We start from the raw sequence: 19,438 nt of genomic DNA, 5'->3' as shown, positions 1-19,438 counted from the left end.
CTGCAGAGCTCGCTTGCCTTTTGTCCTTTACATTTATAGCTAACTCAGGTCAACAGACAGTGGATAAATGTCCAGTCTCAGCTCCACCCAATGCGTCTCTGTCATTGCTGTCTGCAAAGCTTTGCAGGATTTGAAACAGTAGTCTTTGATCGGAGCTTATGAAAGGTTATTTTCAGCCTGATGGCTTTTGACATATGGTATAAGGTGTATAGTAATGTGCTGTGTCTGCTTGGATCAATGTTTAGATCTGAGAATAATCCCTGTGTTTGAAGGAACAATAGGTTATATTTTTTTCTGCACTGTATGGTGTTGTTATCACTTTTTAAATTAACAACGTTTAGGTCTAAATTTGCTATCGATTCTTCATTTACTTGATGTTGCCTGCAAATTTGAAATCTGCTGTAGTGAAATTTTAGAACGTCTTGTAGGTGAAAAGCTGTGGAAGTAACACAGTTGTTAAGAAAAGATTTTAAGTAGAGCTGCATCTATATAACAACACTTGCATTTTTTTACTATGCTCTGTGTTTTTGCTGTTTTTTAAATATGCAACTGTATCAGTTATCATCTTGTTAAAACAAGAAGTATTGAGATTGTACCATTTCATAGTTTTCACCTTTTTTCACTTGGACTGTGGCTGATCTGCAGCATATTGAACAGCTCTACTCAACTGTGAAAACATTGTCCTTTTTCCTATACCGATTGGCCACACACGCTTGTTTAACCTGTGTCACTGTCTGAAAGGGGTTTGGTTACAAGATAAATGCTCCTTTTACAATATAGACCTGGGCTGAATACAGTTTTTTGTTGCCAAGGTTTTCAAGTCATTGACATCAGGAATAGTGTAAAACTTTTATGGTGATAAAATAGCTCATAAAAATGATAAACATTTATTAACTATTATAACTTGGTTTACTTAATAGAAATAATTAAGGAAAATAGATTTTGACATAGTGTTTCAGAGAGGCAGCCAGTGTGGTTGGCTATCTGGAGTGAAGACACAATGTCACATAAGAATGTTGCTCCTGCTGCCTTAGCAAATCTCCTGTTACTAGCAAGGGAGCTCAATAGATTTCATCTGGCTGTCTGCTGACAGGCCGGCCTTGCTGTTCCTGGCAGTGGCTAGTGGCCGGCCAGCTGACTGTCTCCAGAGACATCTCCTGCCCTTCAGCACTATCCTTTTACAAAGCCTCAGTTGCTTGAAATCCATACTTTCCCTCTCAGATGACAACCTGAAAATTAATGCAGGGAAAAAAGACCCCTTTTTCATGCCTGTTTCATGCAGGCTGTCAAGACTATGTTGAGATCAAAGTTGGCTGTTGGATATAAAGTATCTGTTCTCTCAGTGTTTAGGAATCACATGCTGCACCTGCTGCTTTATGAAGAACAGTTTTCAATGAATAGAATAATGGATCATTTTGATTTTGTTGGTGTTTTGTATTTCAATATTCTATTTCACAATGCTATTGTTTTTTTTTCCCTCTGGGCAGTTCTTCTCTTTCAGCCTTTGCAGTGCGATGGATTGAACTCTTTTCTTTTGTTCTGTCTGTACCAGTCATCCTCTCACTCAGTCTATCAGTTCATCAGCATGTTCCTTGTTTCTTTGTTATCTTCCTACCAAAGCACCTCTGTTATCTCATCTTGACAAGTTTCCTCTGTTTTTGCCTTCATGTCATGTTCCTGCGATACAACAAGAAAAATAATGGCTATAGAAGTAGCTGAGCCAGTTTTTCTCCTGTCATCCTCACATCTCACTGTTAGTTTGCCTTATTGTTTGCTTCTCTATCCTGTGTTTGAAAACAACCTCAAGACAAGAAAAGACCATGGATCAATAAGACATATGGATAAACATGGTTCAGATTCTGGGAACTGTGGTTGTTGTTAGATCAATTGATTATTTTGACCCATGTTAGAGGTGTCAGTTCATATAATACCACTCTACTTTTTGCAGTGGTGGAGGGACATCAGACTGATTGCTTAAAATCTAACAAATTCTGTCTCATTTATTTTGTTCCTGTGAACTGAAACATTTTTTCTAACCATGTTTTTTAGAAAATGCATTGCAGTTAAATATAGTTGTGATCACTTTAAGGTCAGTTAAAACCTCACCTGTAAGCATGTAGTCAAATGCTTCAACGTAGTGTCCTGTGTGTCTAGGCCCTGCTGCCCACCAGGCGTTGGTTTAATACATTGCTGGATGACTCTCATTTGGTGGTCAGCTGCCACTTGTCCAACCTCGTCCAGAGAGAGAAGGAGGGACACCTCTTTTGCCAGGTATACCACATATAACATGAGGCAATTTATGCATGTACACTTGAAATGACTGCACTCATTTTCTTGTGCAGAAGTAACTTATGCTGTGGTTTCACCTTCGCAGTTGTTGGACATGCTGAAGTTCTACACAGGCTTTGAGATCAGTGACCAGACTGGAACCGCCCTGACGGAGAAAGAGATGACTACTCTGCACTATGACAGAATCACCTCCCTGCAGGTAAAAATGCATGCAGTGGTATATTTTAACTACTGTCTCTGTCATGCTTGCTTTGTTCCTGCTGTTTTTTTCCTTGTCAGTTTCTCTCTGACATCTTTGGGTCTGATGTTTAACGTTGTGATGATATTTTTACACAATTGGCTGTCAGTGCCAGGTATGGACTCGTATGTATTTTTCAGCATTTCTTTTTATGCTCCTACTATACTGTTTGAATGAGGGCTCTAGCCTCATAATAACACTTCACTGGGACTTATTAAGGTCTATCAAAAATGCTTAACCAGTGCCCAACTATGCACATGTTCTGCCTGTTCTGCTTGCATTAGTAGAAAACAAAAGAGCCTTCCCTGTATCAGTTTTCATTTTTGAGTCACATATTCTGGTCTGGCAGTATAAGTAATAATGTAAATATCGTGATGCTGTGTATTTAGACATCAGTGTTTTGCTCTTTGCTTCTGTCTTACAGAGGGCAGCCTTTGCTCATTTCCCAGAGTTGCACGACTTTGCTCTGTCAAACGTAGCAGCAGTAGACACTCGAGAATCCTTGACCAAACACTTTGGGCATCTCAGGTAAATCAAAACATCCAAAATGAATCATGAAATGAGCTTGCAGTGTAGCAGTGCACAGATGGAGGGATGTGGTGGGAGGTTATGCATGATTGGACTGAGTAAAATTACAGTGACCTGTTAATAATAAAACTGCTTTAGCAAGCGTGTTGTTTTAGCTGACAAAACTTTTTCCTGATGTGTAAATGTACTGCATATGTGCTTAGAGGTGGCTCATCTTTGTATGAGTACTTACTCTATTTACTTTTCTATGGGACCTTTGGGGTTCTGAAGGGTATTAAGAGAAAATATCATAACTTCTAATTTTTCTGTAAAAGCACTGTCCTTGAGCAGAAGCAGATACACTGATCTGACATATGACAGATAAAAATTCTTTTGACTACCAAAACATACAAGCCACAATAAGTACACACACACACACGCTCACACACAAACTCATACCCATCTTGGTCCTATGTTTCTGTATAACATCAGCACCAGCATTGCTGCCTGACTTCCCTGCTAAATGGCAGCTAGTGAGCCCTTGAACAGGCAGCTGGTACCAGCCAGAGAGAGAGGCACGCCTCATTAATTTAATCGATTTGCAGTGGCTTGAGAATAAACTCTTTGAACAGCTGTGTTTGTCAGATCATATTAGCTTGCCAAAGAGCCAAAAAGCACCCTTGCTTTGATGCACTGGCCAGTGTGTGTGTGTGTGTGTGTGTGTGTGTGTGTGTGTGTGTGTGTGTGTGTGTTTTTTAACTCGTACACGTGCGTGAAAGAGAGTGAAAAGACATTGATTTATCGGTCATTTGTAATTACTTCAGGGTTTCTAACTTTCCTTGGCATTTGATATCATAATGAAAATTTTAAATTATTCACACTAGGTTTTATACGGTTTTTAAGTCCTCACTCAGTCAACTCACTCACTCATGTGAGTGAGTTGACTGATTGCTTGTTTGTTTGTACAGTATGTGATGTCTTTATTTGTCACGATTGCTTTGAGGTTCCGTGTTGGAACAACACAAATTTCCTCTTTGCAGTCAATGTTCCTGTATCCATCACCTCTTTTTAACTTCTGTAGTGGATTATAAATGCTTAAACCCCATACTAAGTTTCTCTGAGTCAGGCAGGGGGTTATGAGCTGAGTTGAGCTGAATCAGGTAAAGACTTAGCTGAACCATTTCATGTATTTCTAGAAGCTCTGCTCCTTTTCCCAGAATTAAGGTTTTGAATATAGCAGGAACCGCATTGTTCCCTGCTCTACAACTGTCACCAAAGAAGCTCCTGGGTAGCCGCAAATATGCCAATCAGATTTAACGAAGCACTTTTCATCCAAACAACTCATGCTAATGCCAGTATATTCCAGCTGCGCTACCCATGGGCTTAGCTCCCAGTCACCCGCCGCTCTGAATTTATCCGCTAAGTCCCCCAGATACACAGACGCAGCATTATTGCATAGCCTGCCCACACATATACAAACCCATTCTCTCACATACACACACACAGATATTTCTTTCCAGTTACATAAAACACGTTGAGTGTCATTTCAGGCCAAAAGTGAACGAACTCCTGTGTGAACTCCTGTGAGATGCTAGAAACAATTAAAGAGAGTCATCACTACTGGACACAATGAAATAATTGGTATAATTAATTCTGTGAATTATTTATTCAGCATGGTCCTGTCTTTGGAAAGGGTGTTATTGATTTCACCTTTTGTTGAATCCGGTTCCTATTCTGGATAGGATAGGATATTATGTGACCAAGAAAAGAAAACAAAGTTAAATCAGAAAGCAAATTGCCCTGCCACAAAAGCCATTTAACTTAACCGACTAAGTAATGTCTTCGGTAATTTGTGTTTAATAATGTGATAAAATTACACACCATTTTTTTCTTTGCAAAGCTTCTCCTTAATGGTTTACCTAAAATCTAAACAAGGATCTAGACAGCCTTCAGGCTGTTTAGTAAACTTATTATGGACCAGTTTCCGTTATGTCCACATCCTTACCTTACCCTGCCAGTGGCTCAGCTGTCAGTCATGACCTGGTCCAGTCATCTCCATTACTCAGAGTGAGTTGTTGTGCTGCTGTTATTTTGTTGCTAAGGGAAGGAATGTCCACATGACCTATGCCAGGTCATCCAGTGGGCCACCAAACTGCAACATTGGCAGAATTGCCACCCCACTGGCCAAGCATGGCATCACAACGAGCAGAATGCATGCAGATGCACGGATATAGCTGGTCAGCGCCACGTGTGGCTGTCCAGGCCTGTCACAATGTGTCCAGGCCCTGTCCTTCGTTGTGTACCAGACCCTGCCTGTGTCACAGTGTGTCAGCCTGATTAAAACAGGTCTGTATGCAGAGAGCCACGCCTCAGCTTTCCGAGACGGAGATGGGCTTTGATTTTCATAATCCTGTCGCATCAGTGCGCCCTGGCCTCTTAACACACACGCTGACAGAGCAGGAGTGCAGAGTCAAAGCAAACAGAAGACTTGCTTTGTGCCGCAGTGCTAACAAGCACAAAGAATTTGATAAGGCTGTGTATCTTCACGCATGCTGTGTAATCACTGTCAACATTTAAAACATCTTTCTCAGGAGAAATAGTGTCCCAGAAATGCACCTACACACTATATCTCTTTATAAATATGATAAAATATGACATATTAAAGTAATGATATGTTGTCACTGTTGTCAATGTCACTAGACATCATTGTCCCGGTAATAACCATTTCAGTTATTACCAAATCATCCTCTCTGGACAGCAATTAGTTATTTTCTGCTTCATTTTCCTCCCTGCTCTGGATAAGAGCGTCAGCTAAAAGTTTAATTTGCAAATGCCATTGTTAGAGCTGACTAACCACGTGTTTGTCTCATCATTCTCTGTAGTCCCAATACGCTCCACCGGGTGGCCTCGTACCTATGTCTGCTGCCAGAGCTGCCTGAAGGGCAAGACACCACCTATGAGAAGGTGGTTCTCCTTGAGCTGTTGGTAAGTGCAGTCTTGGCTTGCACTATGCTATCCGTGTGGGCAGTTTAGTTTTTAAACTCTAGTGGCAAAGATGTATGTTTTTTTTGTTTTGTCTGCAGCGTTTACAGTTGTCAAGTGAACACCTTGTTAAATGCCTTTTATACCATGCAAATCTGAAGCTTCACGGTGGAATGTATTGGAAATAAAGAGTCATCTATTATGGAGTTTATCTTGATGGGGAAAAAAAGGGGGCGGGAAACTCAGTGTGCCAGCCCCTTACCTGCAGCTGTGAACTTGTACCATCTTAAGTGAGTCCAGATGGGTTGCGTTTTCCTACTAAATATAGTCCGGTTGTTTTTCTGTAAATCAAATATTAAAATATTTATCCCAGGCAATCTTTAATGCCTCAGACTTTATTAAATTGACTGTAAAGCGATTGTTTAGTTGTAGAAGGGAATGAAGCAATACCTCATGTACCGTGAGCTTGTCAACTGGCAATATAAAAGATGTATAATTGGTATTGGTGCACCCCTCCAAACAATGTTGGTGAACAGTTATTTTCCAGAACAATTACTGGCCAGTCAGCGCTATGGCATAATAGGTTTTGTGTTTCTCACTTTAAAGTCATTAATTTAAGCTCCTGACCTTGGAATACATAGTATCCCCTCTTCACTGCCCGTCCCTCTTGAATTTGCCTCCTAATCCAATTACTGCTTTATGTGGGCATTTGTGTGACTTAGGGTAAATTGAAGACAGTGCTGATGAGATAGATCCCATTTTCTTCTCTCTTTTTTTGAGTATCTCTTGAAAGGCTGGAGCTAGTTTGATTGTGCTCTCTGGTTCCCCCGTCCTCTGCTCTCACAATTTTTTAAAAACCTCTCCAGGAATCTGCCTGACGTTTGTCCTGTTAGTCTCCCCAGTACACACTCACACTTGTGCTGTAGACCTCTTCATCAAAGTAGGTGTTCCAAGGCTGTCCTGCGGTTATTCATTATTACCCACTCCGACCCTCCCCTTGTCCTCTCTGAGAACCGATGGAGAAGAGCTGTTTCATGATTATCTGATTAGATTGTTGTAGTAGACAATGTCAGGAGACTCATTTGTGTGTGCTTGAGGTTGCCCCCAACAACCAACATCTCTGACTGGGTGGGTTTAATAGGTCAGGGCCATGGGCCACTAGTCATATGATTCTGATGTTTGTTAGGGAAGAACCTTTCTTTCTCAGAGGTAGTACTGATTTTACACCAGTGTTCGGCTACCTTACCCTTTTTATTTCTGCTGGTGGAACAGATGAGCTGGTTTGTATTCAGCAGGAGATATCACACCCCTTTACAAAGTAAATAATTCATATAATGTATGCCTGTTTCCAGAAGAGTAAAGATACAGTAGAGACGACTGTGGGCACAACTACAAAATCTCAGTTGGGCAGGTGCTAGGGTCGAAGACTAATGCAGTAAAACAGATCGATACCTGCAGACTAGAACAGAAGCTCCCTCTCTTATCAGCTATGTCATACCAAATAGTGTTCTTCAAAAATGGCAACATAAAGGAAAAGACAAGAATATATATGACAAAATAACCAGTGACATATGTAACTTCTGAATGGCATCCATATGTGCTAAAGATCTTTATCTAAAGTTAAAGAAAACAATGTTATGAGTGTACAAACCTTATTCATAGATCCTCCATCATAACACCTGCAGGGATCGTATTAGGGATTGACTTAGTACTTCTTCGTATCCTCTGACATGACTGCCACTCCTTCTAGATATAAACACATTTACACCAGTGTGGGTTGCTGGTGTGATGAGCCAAAATATATGTAGCCTTTACATTTATGCCCACTCTGAAGCACACACACTGATCAACTGAGGTCTAGCAGAAGAACTGCATTGAGGGAGGAAAAAAAAGTGGCTCAGTTCAACCAGACATTTGTGACTGATGTGATGCAACAGATTTATTGAATGACCTGATTTTGTGGACTTTTTTTTTCTTTATTCAGTGGTTTGTCCGCTAGTAAGGAAGAAGATAAAGGTCCTAGACACCAAGCCAAATGTGCAGAAGAGCTTATGTTCATTAACCCAATTTCTTTCTCGATGTGTCTTTGTCCTCTGTCTCTCACTCTTTTCCACGCACACACACAGGTATCACGTCATGAGCGCAGAATCTCTCAGATTGAGCAACTTAACCAGATGCCCCTTTATCCAACAGAGAAGATAATCTGGGATGAGAACATTGTTCCGACAGAGTACTACTCAGGCGAAGGTGCGTGTCGCATGTGTGAACTGTGATTGTGTTTACCTGTCTGCATGTGTCTGGGAGAGGGTAAATGTGCATGCGATTTTCATTGTCTAGTCAGTGCCTCATAGTCACAAGTATACACCCACACCTTGTGTTAGCCCTTATCCTAAGGGTGCTCATGGGACTGAACTGGCACCCCTCTCTGAGGGAATCCTCTTTAGTTGGCAAGGACACCTTCAGCAATTCACATACTACTGATGATTCATGCAACGGTCCTCATTTGCTGTTCAATGTAGACATTCAGTACTTCGTACAGAAGCAAAGATTTACACAGTCAGTATAACAAAGGTAGCTTTGTATAATTGGCCATTGAACCTTTTTTTGTGGCTGTATAGAAAAAAATGATGACTTTTGATTGACTTACTATAAGTGTGTCATTACTAACCTACTTGGTTTATTATTCACTCTTTGTGTCTGTGTCTATATTCATTTGTCTTTCTTCTCAGGCTGCCTGGCGCTGCCTAAGCTGAATCTCCAGTTCCTGACCCTCCACGACTACCTGTTGAGGAACTTTAACCTCTTTCGTCTGGAGTCCACTTACGAGATCAGACAGGACATAGAGGATGTGGTATGGCGTATGAAACCATGGTGAGATGTCCTCAATTCTGTAAAGCTACAGGATATGATTAAAGGCTCATGTGCAAGAATAATAATCAGAATAAGAGTAAAAAGTATCATCATAAAGATTGAACAGGTTTGGAGTTTATTATTATTGAAGTTTGAAGACTGTTGCGCACACACTGATAAGCATCGTTTTTTTTTCTGCCTAAGTAGAACAAATTTCTACCCCTTAACTCAGCTCCAGCACACTTTGTCTTTTTACTTCACTGAACTAAGATTCTTATCCTCTGTCTACCTCTCAGATTGTGGCATGGCACATTGATAATATTTTATTAAAAGACTGTGACATTTGGTACACCACATTTGGAAACCCATTGCTTAACATAATAAGTGCTCCCATTATGTCAAGTGATGTAGCAACTTGCTTGTTGTTCCTGAAAAAGTAAATAAGTAAGCAGTAGTGCCATGTGCTGCCCTAAATCCAACTGAATTTCAATCTTGACAACAGCCCACAGTGCTTGTCTAACGTCTCATTTTGTCTGTCCCTCCACACAGGCAGTCAGAGTATGGTGGAGTGGTGTTTGGGGGCTGGGCCAGGATGGCTCAGACGATCACCTCTTTTTCCATAGTGGAGGTTGCGAAGCCCAACATTGGGGAAAGCTGGCCTGCTCGTGTCCGAGCTGATGTCACCATTAACCTCAATGTGCAAGATCACATCAAACACGAGTGGGAAGGTAATAGTATCATGTGTGTCTGTCCATCATTTGATTCATTTTGTCTTTATGTGGACAAAACAGCTACTAACCTTAGAAAAAAACACCATCATACATCTGAGAACTATGATACATTTTTGCCCTTCCTTTACATGTTGCTTTACTACACCTTTTCTTATTTCCTCTCTTACTGCGCCTCCTAGCAGTTCTCCTAGTAAGCAGTTTATAACCTCCATAAAGTTTTTCCTTACCACTCTGTTCCATCCCACCTGGCCTTGACTCCTGCCCACCTCATGCCTCTGAAGACATGCTATTTCTGTATAGCCTCTACCACTGAGCCTCTTTGTTTTATTTCCTGATCGTTTTTCTCTCTGTCTCTCTGTGTGTTTGATAGGGGCACTATAGATAATGTTAACAGCGAGCTTGTCAGCTTTGAAAGACATTGATTCACTGGGAACATAGAAACTGCAACGAAGTCTTCAGCAGGCGTATATCTTTGCAGAGAAAGATATAGGAAACGTTCACATGCTAGTGTTTCTTTCAGTTGGGAATTGCTGTAGTAGTAGTGGAATCTTCACTGGCTTTAAAAAAGTAAGCCTAATGTATCCCAAATTGATGTCTTCAATTTCTTTATACCCACTTTTATGGTTTTACTTTCTTTCTTGTAATTCTGTGAAAGTATGAAGTATTACTTCCTTCCGTCCAGTAGCCCTTTCCCCATCGTATAATTAGAGCCTCATGTTTAAAAGATCAGGCAAATGCTGACGGGGCGGTTTCTCTTGCATCTCCAAACTCCCCCACACTACTACTGTGTCTTACTAACACCCTCCCATCACCACTTTCTCTTTCTTTGTGTCCTTTTCACTCTCTTTCAAACTCTTTCTCTGTCTCCCCTTTTTCCTTCTCTCTTTCTCTAAATCCCTTTCTTTTCTTCTCTCTCTCTCTCTCTCTCTCTCTCTCTCTCTCTCTCTAACCACTCACTCCATCCTCTTTCCCTGTAGGGCTGCGGAAGCACGACGTTTGCTTTCTGATCACGGTGCGGCCCAACCTGCCCTATGGCACACGCTTCGACCGGCGCCAGCCCTTTGTGGAGCAGACTGGCCTGGTGTATGTGAGAGGCTGCGAGGTGCAGGGTATGCTGGATGACAAGGGACGCGTCATTGAGGAAGGTATGCTCATATGTACTGTCTGCAAATACACAAACACACACACACCATGTTTTTTAACTAAAATTTACAAAAACACACACCAGTGACAAATGACATCTGTCCTCCCATATACAATCATCCACAGACTGGTCCTCAGGAGAGGGTTAGGCTGGTGTTGTCATGGTGACAGTCACAGCGAGGCCTGACCTGTTCACATTAACATTCCATTAACCTGAGGTCGACGACAACAGCTAAGAGCTTTGAGCCTTGCCCCCTACTTTATTTATTGGATTTAACCGAGGAGCTGCATTGGCTATATTTGGATAGGTGTGCTTCTGTGAGAGGACAGTGAATGTGCTTGTCCTGCAGAATATAGTATTGTGTCATAAAGCAAAAATTTACCTCTAGCTCTGAAACAAGGTATAACCAGCAACAATGCATTCTACCATTAAAAAAACTGATTTGAGCACAGCATGAATTTTATCTGTAGGCTACCGTATTTCTCAAATAAAAGCCTTAAAAATTGCTGTCATCACATATGAGACTCAGAGAATCTGTTTTGTGTGGGTCCACATAGAAGGAATCCCCTCAGACCAAAACCAAATATCTGGTCTTTCCTGGAAAATGAAATATATTTATACAGTAACACATCTCTGTTTACTGTGTTGTGCTCTTCGCCACAGCCTAAAGCATTCCCTCTGAGTGGTTGGTTCACCTAAGTTGGCCTGCAGCTCTGCTGTTCTAAGTGTTTGCCTTTTCCCCTGTCAGAACATGTGTCCATGCACTGAAGCACCCTTTCCCCTATCCTCTCTCATCTGTTTGGATTAAATATGCAGAGGGCAGGGCTTTCTAAATAGACATCCTGCCGGCTTGGTTAAACTTTCACATCCCACAACGGAGATAAGTGGTATTTTGGCTAACTGGGTGGTAGGGCAATGTCATATAAATCACTGGGCACATTATGAAGGTGTAGGGAGACACAAGCTGAGAGGTGCATTTTGGGGCACTAATAATTGACTTACATACTGTCCTTAAACAAACTGTAATGCGCAAAGACAGAACATCTCATCTCATCTCATCTCATCTAACATAAAACATGTTACACATGTACAAAGTCTGCACAGTGAAGTGCAACTCCCTTTTAATCACATATTGATATAATACCACCTTTTAATGATTGACAATTCTATAAAATGGCACATACTTTTTATAACTGCTAACAGACACACGTACACATGCATTAGCACCCATATCAGAGGCTAAACGGATTGAGTTTCACTCCGCTGCTCTGTGCCCTGCAGCTCCATACAAGAATCTATTCCGACATCTGGGAAAGCTAAACTTGCTGCACCACACAGGCTCCCAATGGGAGTGAGCCTAAAGCCTGTAACCTGTCAGTCAAGCATGTATATGTAAAACCTTTTCCTGAGGAGTCATGTAAAGCCATAAAGTCCAACGGCTTTATTTTTTTAATGTAAGGATAGCATGGAAATTATTTTGAAATCATGGTTTTACCTCTGAGAACTAGAATTTTGGTTCAGTTTTAATATTAACCTTTGTCTCTCTCTTAAGCATTTTCTGTGGCCTGCTTTACTGTCCAGGCCCACGTCTAGGTTTTTATTTCGCTTGTACACTTTGTAACAGTGTTTGGTTTCGTTATTTCTATATTTATCAAGACTGTTCTCCCCACCACTCTGTTCTAGGACCCGAACCAAAACCAAAGTTGCGAGGCGATGCCAGAACATTCCGTGTTTGGCTGGACCCAAACCAGTACCAACAGGACATGACCAGTAGTATTCAGAGTGGCACTGAGGACCCATACGAGACTTTCAACATCATCATGAGACGCAAACCCAAGGAGAATAATTTCAAGGTTTGTACTACATGCCGAAGCATGCAGATCACTCTTCTCTACACGGTGTATTTGAGTGCTTTATCTTCGAACCTTGAGCTCTGGTCCTACCAACACCACCTCTGAGTGATGTATCGCACATATTATACTCTCTTGGGAATTGTAGCTGTAAGGTTGGGGCCAGGGCAGCTCTGAGATTACCACCCACTCAAGGCCCTCCCAGTGATCCCAATGAGAGACACTTCTCACTGGATATTCATGGCATATGTACTGCCACCTTTCTCTCACCTTTTAAGAATCCCCTTGTGGCACAAAGCCAGTATTGCACAATATACTGTTCTCTGTAGGAAAGCAAAACCATGTTTTATTGTTACTATAACATACAGGTTTTCTCTGCAGAACCCTGCTGTTAAAGAAGGTTAAGAAAGGTGGATCTATATTGATATTTTCACAGATGTCTGTGTTTTTCAGCAGGTCATAGAAGTTCACCGCACAAATGTGTGAAACTTTTGTTAAAAATCACATCTATCTTATGTTGTTTTGCTCCATTTTGTTCAACAATTTTTAGAATGCTAACCATGCATAAAACTCATTGCTTTTTATCAGCCCTTTTATTTGAGAGCTTCTCATTATGGCTTTGTCAATTCTGCACACCCATTTCTGTCTTTCACAGCCAGAGCAATGACAGATGTTTGTGAAGTGTTTCTTTTTTTTTTCTTGAATTTGAAAAGCGCAGGAACTAATGAGTATTCAAGAAACATTCTTCTCCATCTTTGATGTGTGACACAGATTAAAGAAAACACATTTCCCTACACAGTGTTTGATGCACAGGGTATTAGACAGTTTGCGGTTCATTAAAATATAATTGACAGACATACAAATTACCTGCTGTCCCATCAACCCACCACAAAGCTATTCTTATCCTGCTAAACCACCTCTTGTGGAATGGTTGTCTGTTGTCTGACATGCCTCACTCAGTGACATTTTTCTCCTTCAAGTTTTATTTCTTTAGCTTTACAAGCTATTGGTTTGATATCCGTCACATATTTCTCTCTGTTTCAGGCAGTGCTAGAGACCATCAGAAACCTGATGAACACAGAGTGTGTTGTCCCCGACTGGCTCCACGACATTATCCTAGGCTATGGCGACCCAGGCAGTGCCCACTATTCCAAAATGCCCAATCAGATCTCCACACTGGACTTCAATGACACCTTTCTGTCCCTGGATCATTTACGTTCATGTTTCCCTGATCACAACATAAAAGTCACCGAGGAGAATCCTGAACTGCAAGTGCCCCCTTTCAGGTGAAAGTCAAAATCCAACAATCAAGTAAACAAGAGAAAGGTCATAGTTGATTTACATTAATCGAAGTAAAAGTTTAGACATTGTGATTTTATTTACTTACTATTGCATAATTTGCACATTAGTTACAATTGATGCCACAATGCTACATTATTGTATGGTATTATGGCCATAACAGTCCCTTTTTCCCTCCTTCTTGTGCTTTCCCAGAATCAAGTTTCCCATCTCAAACAAAGCAGAGAAAGGGAAGAAGAGAAAGGCAGATGAAGAAGTGGAAGACAAAGAGGAAGACATGACCTTGGTCGTTGAGCCTTATGTCACCCCCAACCGTGGGCCATATCCCTACAACCAGCCCAAACGGTGAGAGGTCAAGGCCAAAACTCAGGCCTTCCCATAAGTACTTACCCTCTACCTATCTGTGATGTCAGTCATGTAGGTCATGGCTTTCCTGGAAGAGTTGAACTGAGGGCAGCTGGACTTGATTGTAGATCTTGAAGATGTTTCGCCTCTCATCAAGAGGCTGCTTCAGTTCTCACTGACTGATAAGGAGCCCCAGGTATTTAACCTCTGTAAGGTCTTTATAAAGGCCACTGATGTCACTTGTTTCGATAGTGCTTCTTGACATCAGTGGCCTTGGTAGCGACCTTAGAGAGGTGAAATACCTGGGACTCCTCACCAGTCAATCAGAACTGAAGCAGCCCATTGAATGAGAGATGAAACATCTTCAAAATCTACAACCAAGTCCAGTTGCACCCGATTCAACTGTTCCTGGGTTACCCTCTGTCCGAAACATCTTTTCAATACAGTGGTGCAAATCAAATGCTTATTATAGGTACCCTACACTGGGCCTGACTGTTTTGATTTGTTTGTCCATGCTTGTCTCCATGGTATCTCTTCTGGCTTGTTCACCATGTAATGTTGTGGCGCTATTTTGGTTGTTGTGACCATTAATAGATGGAAATGTTTATGCAATTAAAGGTGAACAGGAAAGGCTTTAATATTCCTGTACTCATTATAACACCACAAAATAATTGCCCTTCATCAAAATTTAAGATTCATCTGGTGGTGTTTAGGATTTCCAGTTTGCACTTTGATATTTAAATCTTGATAGCAACAACATGTCCACAGGGAAGCCCTGACTTAACATTCTTTCAAAATGGTCTCCAAAAACTTCGCAACAAAACTTTAGGCATCAAGCATCTCTTAAAAGACAAATGAAAACATTTGAAAACAAATGTGTTTATGCTGTCAAGGCCATTTAGTATTTTAGGCTATTTACTTGCTTTACTAATATCAGCAATGTAAATTTCTTACAGGAATACAATTCAGTTCACTCCCACTCAGATTGAAGCCATTCGAGCTGGGATGCAGCCAGGACTCACCATGGTAAGGGCTTTGTATTTCATGTTTCATTGTATAAGTTGTTCACATAAGTTTGAAGGCTGAATTGAAGCTTTCCAAATAAAATGCTTGATTTAGATTATGTATTTGACCACTATCACAACACTATCACTATCCTATCACAACATTTTAACACCTTCCAACAAATAGTAATTTTGGATATCTGGCTTCAACAGGAAGAAAATGATTCTCAGAACATAGTGGCCTTAAATAGGAGGACAAACTATGCTTTAAATCCAGCTGTATAAAGTTATAATGCATATTTTTGAGTGAATGCGATGCTGTCTGTGTAAAGCCTCTTGTTGGTCCACTGAGTGCTGATATTTCAGGTGCATACTTCTCCAGGCCATTGTTATAAATATTTGCAATCGTTAATCTTAGACATATGTACCAAGGGAATTCAATCAACAGTAAATATGCTGATGTTTGATGTCCCTATGCCCATCACTCATGTAGAGTAATGACAAATTTCCCTGAAATCCCCTCTGTAATTTCAGCATTGGCAGTGAAATGTCCAACCACATGTAAAATGACATTGTATTACAGCTATGGATACACACAGTTCATACGCACACCTACATGTCATTCCAGCCTGCTATTGTATCTCTAGAGTAGTGTAATACACACTGTTTTGACAAAAGTGCTCTTCCACTGTGGTGATTGGAAGCTGGCAGTTGTGTCTGAGTTATTTATTGTGCAGCTAGCTGAGGTAAATATGGCAAGTAGGCTATCAGCAGAGTCGTAAAACAACTCTGTATGCATACCTTCTTCTACTCCTCTCTTCAGGCCCCCTAACCTTCCTTCTTGGCATATGTCACAGTCATTAGCAGCCATAACAAACACACACACACTACCTCCCAGTCCGCCTAGCTTGGCTTTCATGTTGGGAAACCAAGGAGCTGATTATGTACTGATTTATGCAGGAATATCTAATTGTGGCCTCTATTTTTAGCAGAAATTACTCACCTGAGAGACCCACACTAAGACCAACCTGGTTCATGAATATTTATTTTATAAATTAGATGTGCTAATCCCTCCCCAGTTAAGTAAATATAAGGCTTATTATCATAGTAACTTGTATACAGTGATGAAGTGCCACTAGCATTCAGATAATAAGTACAAAATAGAGGCTTTAAAGATACTCGTGCCTCCTATAGCGTTCTCCTTTTTCAGTAGCTCTGTTTCCTCGCCCATCTGTGCAGTCAACAGGACTGTCTTGGCATGCCAGGCAACACCACATTGCACTGGGTCCATCTGAGCATGGCTAAAGATGGGGCACTGGCCTAGCCTGTTCTGACATGCCCATGGCCTAGTTGTCACAACCACTAGATTGTCTACAAGGGAGCGCCTTTGCACTGTAACCTAACTTTTGATTGTGCTTATCTTCTCTTCTGTTTTGTTTTGTTTTGTTTTGTTTTGTTTTGTTTTGTTTTGTTTTGTTCTGTTCAAAATTTTCTTTTCTATCCACCCATTCTTCATGCTTTGCTGTCTCCAGGTTGTGGGACCACCAGGTACTGGAAAGACAGATGTTGCCGTTCAGATCATCTCAAACCTCTATCACAACTTTCCAGAGCAGAGGACCCTCATAGTCACTCATTCAAACCAGGTTAATCCACCACATGCACACACACAGTAACTCTGCACACAAACAGTTCTGGTCTCTGAAAAGTTTCCCAAACACTGTGCTCAAAAACAGTGAAGCTGTCTAGAGAATTTACAGCTTGTGCTCTGAACTGCCCATTAATCAGGCGATAGTAATATTCAAACCTTGGAGGAAAAATTAAAATCTAAGCTCCCTGGTGCCCCGGTCCTCCCCCCTCAGTATTTAATCATAAAGTAATCTGCTGTTGTTTTACACCAGTGGAAGCTGGCCAAAAGGAACCCTATCCACAACAAGTATGGCTGGATATAATGATGAAAGACTTCATTCTTGTGAAATGGTTCCCCCTTCCATTTATATTTCTCATACTGGAATAGACATGTGCTTCATAGCAAGATAAATATCTCAAATTACACATCAATAGCTTTGTATCAAGAACTGGGCCAAATTCATATAGAATGGAAAAAGAAAGTCAAAAAAGTTTATATGCACAAGTACTGATGTGCTGACAGTACTACTGTTGATAGATAACAATACATACGCACACATATCAAAGAAAGGGTTTTCATTGTTTGATTATATTTACATGTTACCACTGTTCATTCTACACCAGGCTCTGAACCAGCTGTTTGAAAAGATCATGGCCCTAGACATCGATGAACGTCACCTTCTGCGTCTGGGCCACGGAGAAGAGGAGCTGGAGACTGAGAAGGACTTCAGCAGGTGAGGACAGCGAGGGACAGGTGGAGAGAGAACACAATCACAGAGAGATGCCCCTAAACAAACAGAAATGCACATGTGAAAATTGAGACAACTTCAGTTCACACACGCATGTGTGAAAGTGCATTCAACAAATTGTTATGGGCTTGCAGTGCTTACGCACAAGAGAGGCCACCCTCGTAGTTTGATCACAGCCGACAACACGTACACACACACACACATACATGCATAAAAGCAACCCAGCTGCCCACATACATAATTACTCTGAGCCAACACAGTGACAGGGCTACTCGATACTCCCATATGCTAGGCCAGGAACCCGGTTTATCTTCATTAGGCATTGTTGGCCTCTTAGACCTTTCCACCAGTGTAAGGGATCTCTCCCTGCAGCCCTCCACTCAAAAGCAATGCCAGTCTGATTAACCCTCTCACCGCTGTTCTGGACCACAACAACTGACCCCATAACTGTTTGTACTAGCCACTCTGGGAATAATCTTCAAGAAGAGGTGTGTGGCAAAAAGCCACATAGATAGAGAGATAAAATTTTAAAGCAGAGAGATAGCTTTAGTAATGTTACATGAACCCATTTAGTTAATAATTCATTTACAACAATATGATGGACTAATTAAATGACTAAATCAATGAATAAATAAATAATTACATGAATAAATACATTTCATTTCAGGTGACATTTTAAGACCCTTAGAATGTTTATTTAACTCAGATCAGGGAGGAGCCACACTTAAATCTGCTTTCTCTTACACCAAGCTGTAACTTAATGAAGTCAACATATAGTTGTACACACAGTTACACTTGTAGAACGTCCTTTGTCTATACCCCAATGGGCACATAAAACATATTCCTTATATATTGCAGTATATTCTTTATACTTCACTGGTGGCAGGGCAGAGAACAAATAGCCTCAGACAAGAACCACTAGAGTCCTGTTAAGGAAGCTCCAGTAGTTTCCAGCTCTCTCACCCACGTCCTTTTGTAAGCCCCACTCTGTGTGTGTGTGTGTGTGTGTGTGTGTGTGTGGTGTGTGTGGTGTGTGTGTGTGTATATATAATGCCTTTAAGGATAGTGACTCAGTCCCCACTACTAAAACATGTGTGTGTCTGTCTGTGTGATGCCTTGAAGGATAGTGACTCAGTCCTCTCTACTGGAACACAGTGAGATGGGAAAAGAGAAGGTGGGGGGCCGTGCACTTTGAACAGTCATGACAGACTTGAGAAAAAGATATTATCTCACGATACCCAAAACATTTACAGTTCTACATGACTGCTGCTATATTTAACAGCATTATTAGATGAATCAGCCAGAACCTTCTTTTTTTTTCCTAGCAGTTCATTTCTTCTGCTTTCAAATATAAATAGCTTGGTGTTATTGAATATTAAGTTTTAATGCTGTAAGTATTTAAAGCTTCTTTACAGCCTACCTTGTAAATTACCTCCTTATCCATCGGTGACACTGAGCAAATTGCACCTTATATCTCTAAGCAACACTTCCAGAGGAGGGGAAGGAGGGGGTATGCTCCTTTGCAATACCCTGTGTGAGACTACTGCTCAGTGTGAGTATATGACTTTAGTATGAAAAGCGTTGTATAGGAACTGGAGCCTGCACAGGGAAGCGGTCTGTAACATTCCTAAATTATGCAGCAATGCAGATATAGAAGAAAGAGCTTTGTCTAGCAGCATTTAATATGTTCCCGCCTGCCTGGCTGCCTCTTAACAACATGCAGACTCCACACTCCTTCCACCCCACTGACACCAGCGAGAGGAACGAGCCAGAGAGTTTTAATTAACACTGTATATGAGATGAAAAATGGAAGGCAGTGCTCCT

The 19,438-nt window shown here is 41.1% G+C and overlaps 1 protein-coding gene across 2 annotated transcripts in view; it reads left to right on the top strand.

Annotated features, from left to right (window-relative positions):
* The window catches only part of aqr (aquarius intron-binding spliceosomal factor), a 46,745-nt gene that overhangs the window by 4,849 nt on the left and 22,458 nt on the right, over window positions 1-19,438 (top strand). For both annotated transcript variants that reach the window (XM_041061233.1, XM_041061232.1), the window contains exons 12-25: window positions 2,155-2,271; window positions 2,375-2,488; window positions 2,952-3,055; window positions 5,917-6,019; window positions 8,143-8,263; window positions 8,746-8,887; window positions 9,416-9,594; window positions 10,575-10,742; window positions 12,425-12,594; window positions 13,636-13,877; window positions 14,086-14,235; window positions 15,192-15,261; window positions 16,772-16,882; window positions 17,490-17,599. In XM_041061233.1, coding sequence (XP_040917167.1) covers window positions 2,155-2,271; window positions 2,375-2,488; window positions 2,952-3,055; window positions 5,917-6,019; window positions 8,143-8,263; window positions 8,746-8,887; window positions 9,416-9,594; window positions 10,575-10,742; window positions 12,425-12,594; window positions 13,636-13,877; window positions 14,086-14,235; window positions 15,192-15,261; window positions 16,772-16,882; window positions 17,490-17,599 — 1,901 coding nt within the window. The remainder of the gene's footprint in view (window positions 1-2,154; window positions 2,272-2,374; window positions 2,489-2,951; window positions 3,056-5,916; window positions 6,020-8,142; window positions 8,264-8,745; window positions 8,888-9,415; window positions 9,595-10,574; window positions 10,743-12,424; window positions 12,595-13,635; window positions 13,878-14,085; window positions 14,236-15,191; window positions 15,262-16,771; window positions 16,883-17,489; window positions 17,600-19,438) is intronic.

The sequence above is a fragment of the Toxotes jaculatrix genome, chromosome 17 (assembly GCF_017976425.1).
Source record: "Toxotes jaculatrix isolate fToxJac2 chromosome 17, fToxJac2.pri, whole genome shotgun sequence".
Classification (NCBI taxonomy): domain Eukaryota; kingdom Metazoa; phylum Chordata; class Actinopteri; family Toxotidae; genus Toxotes; species Toxotes jaculatrix.
This window is presented reverse-complemented; position numbering and strand designations above follow the sequence as displayed.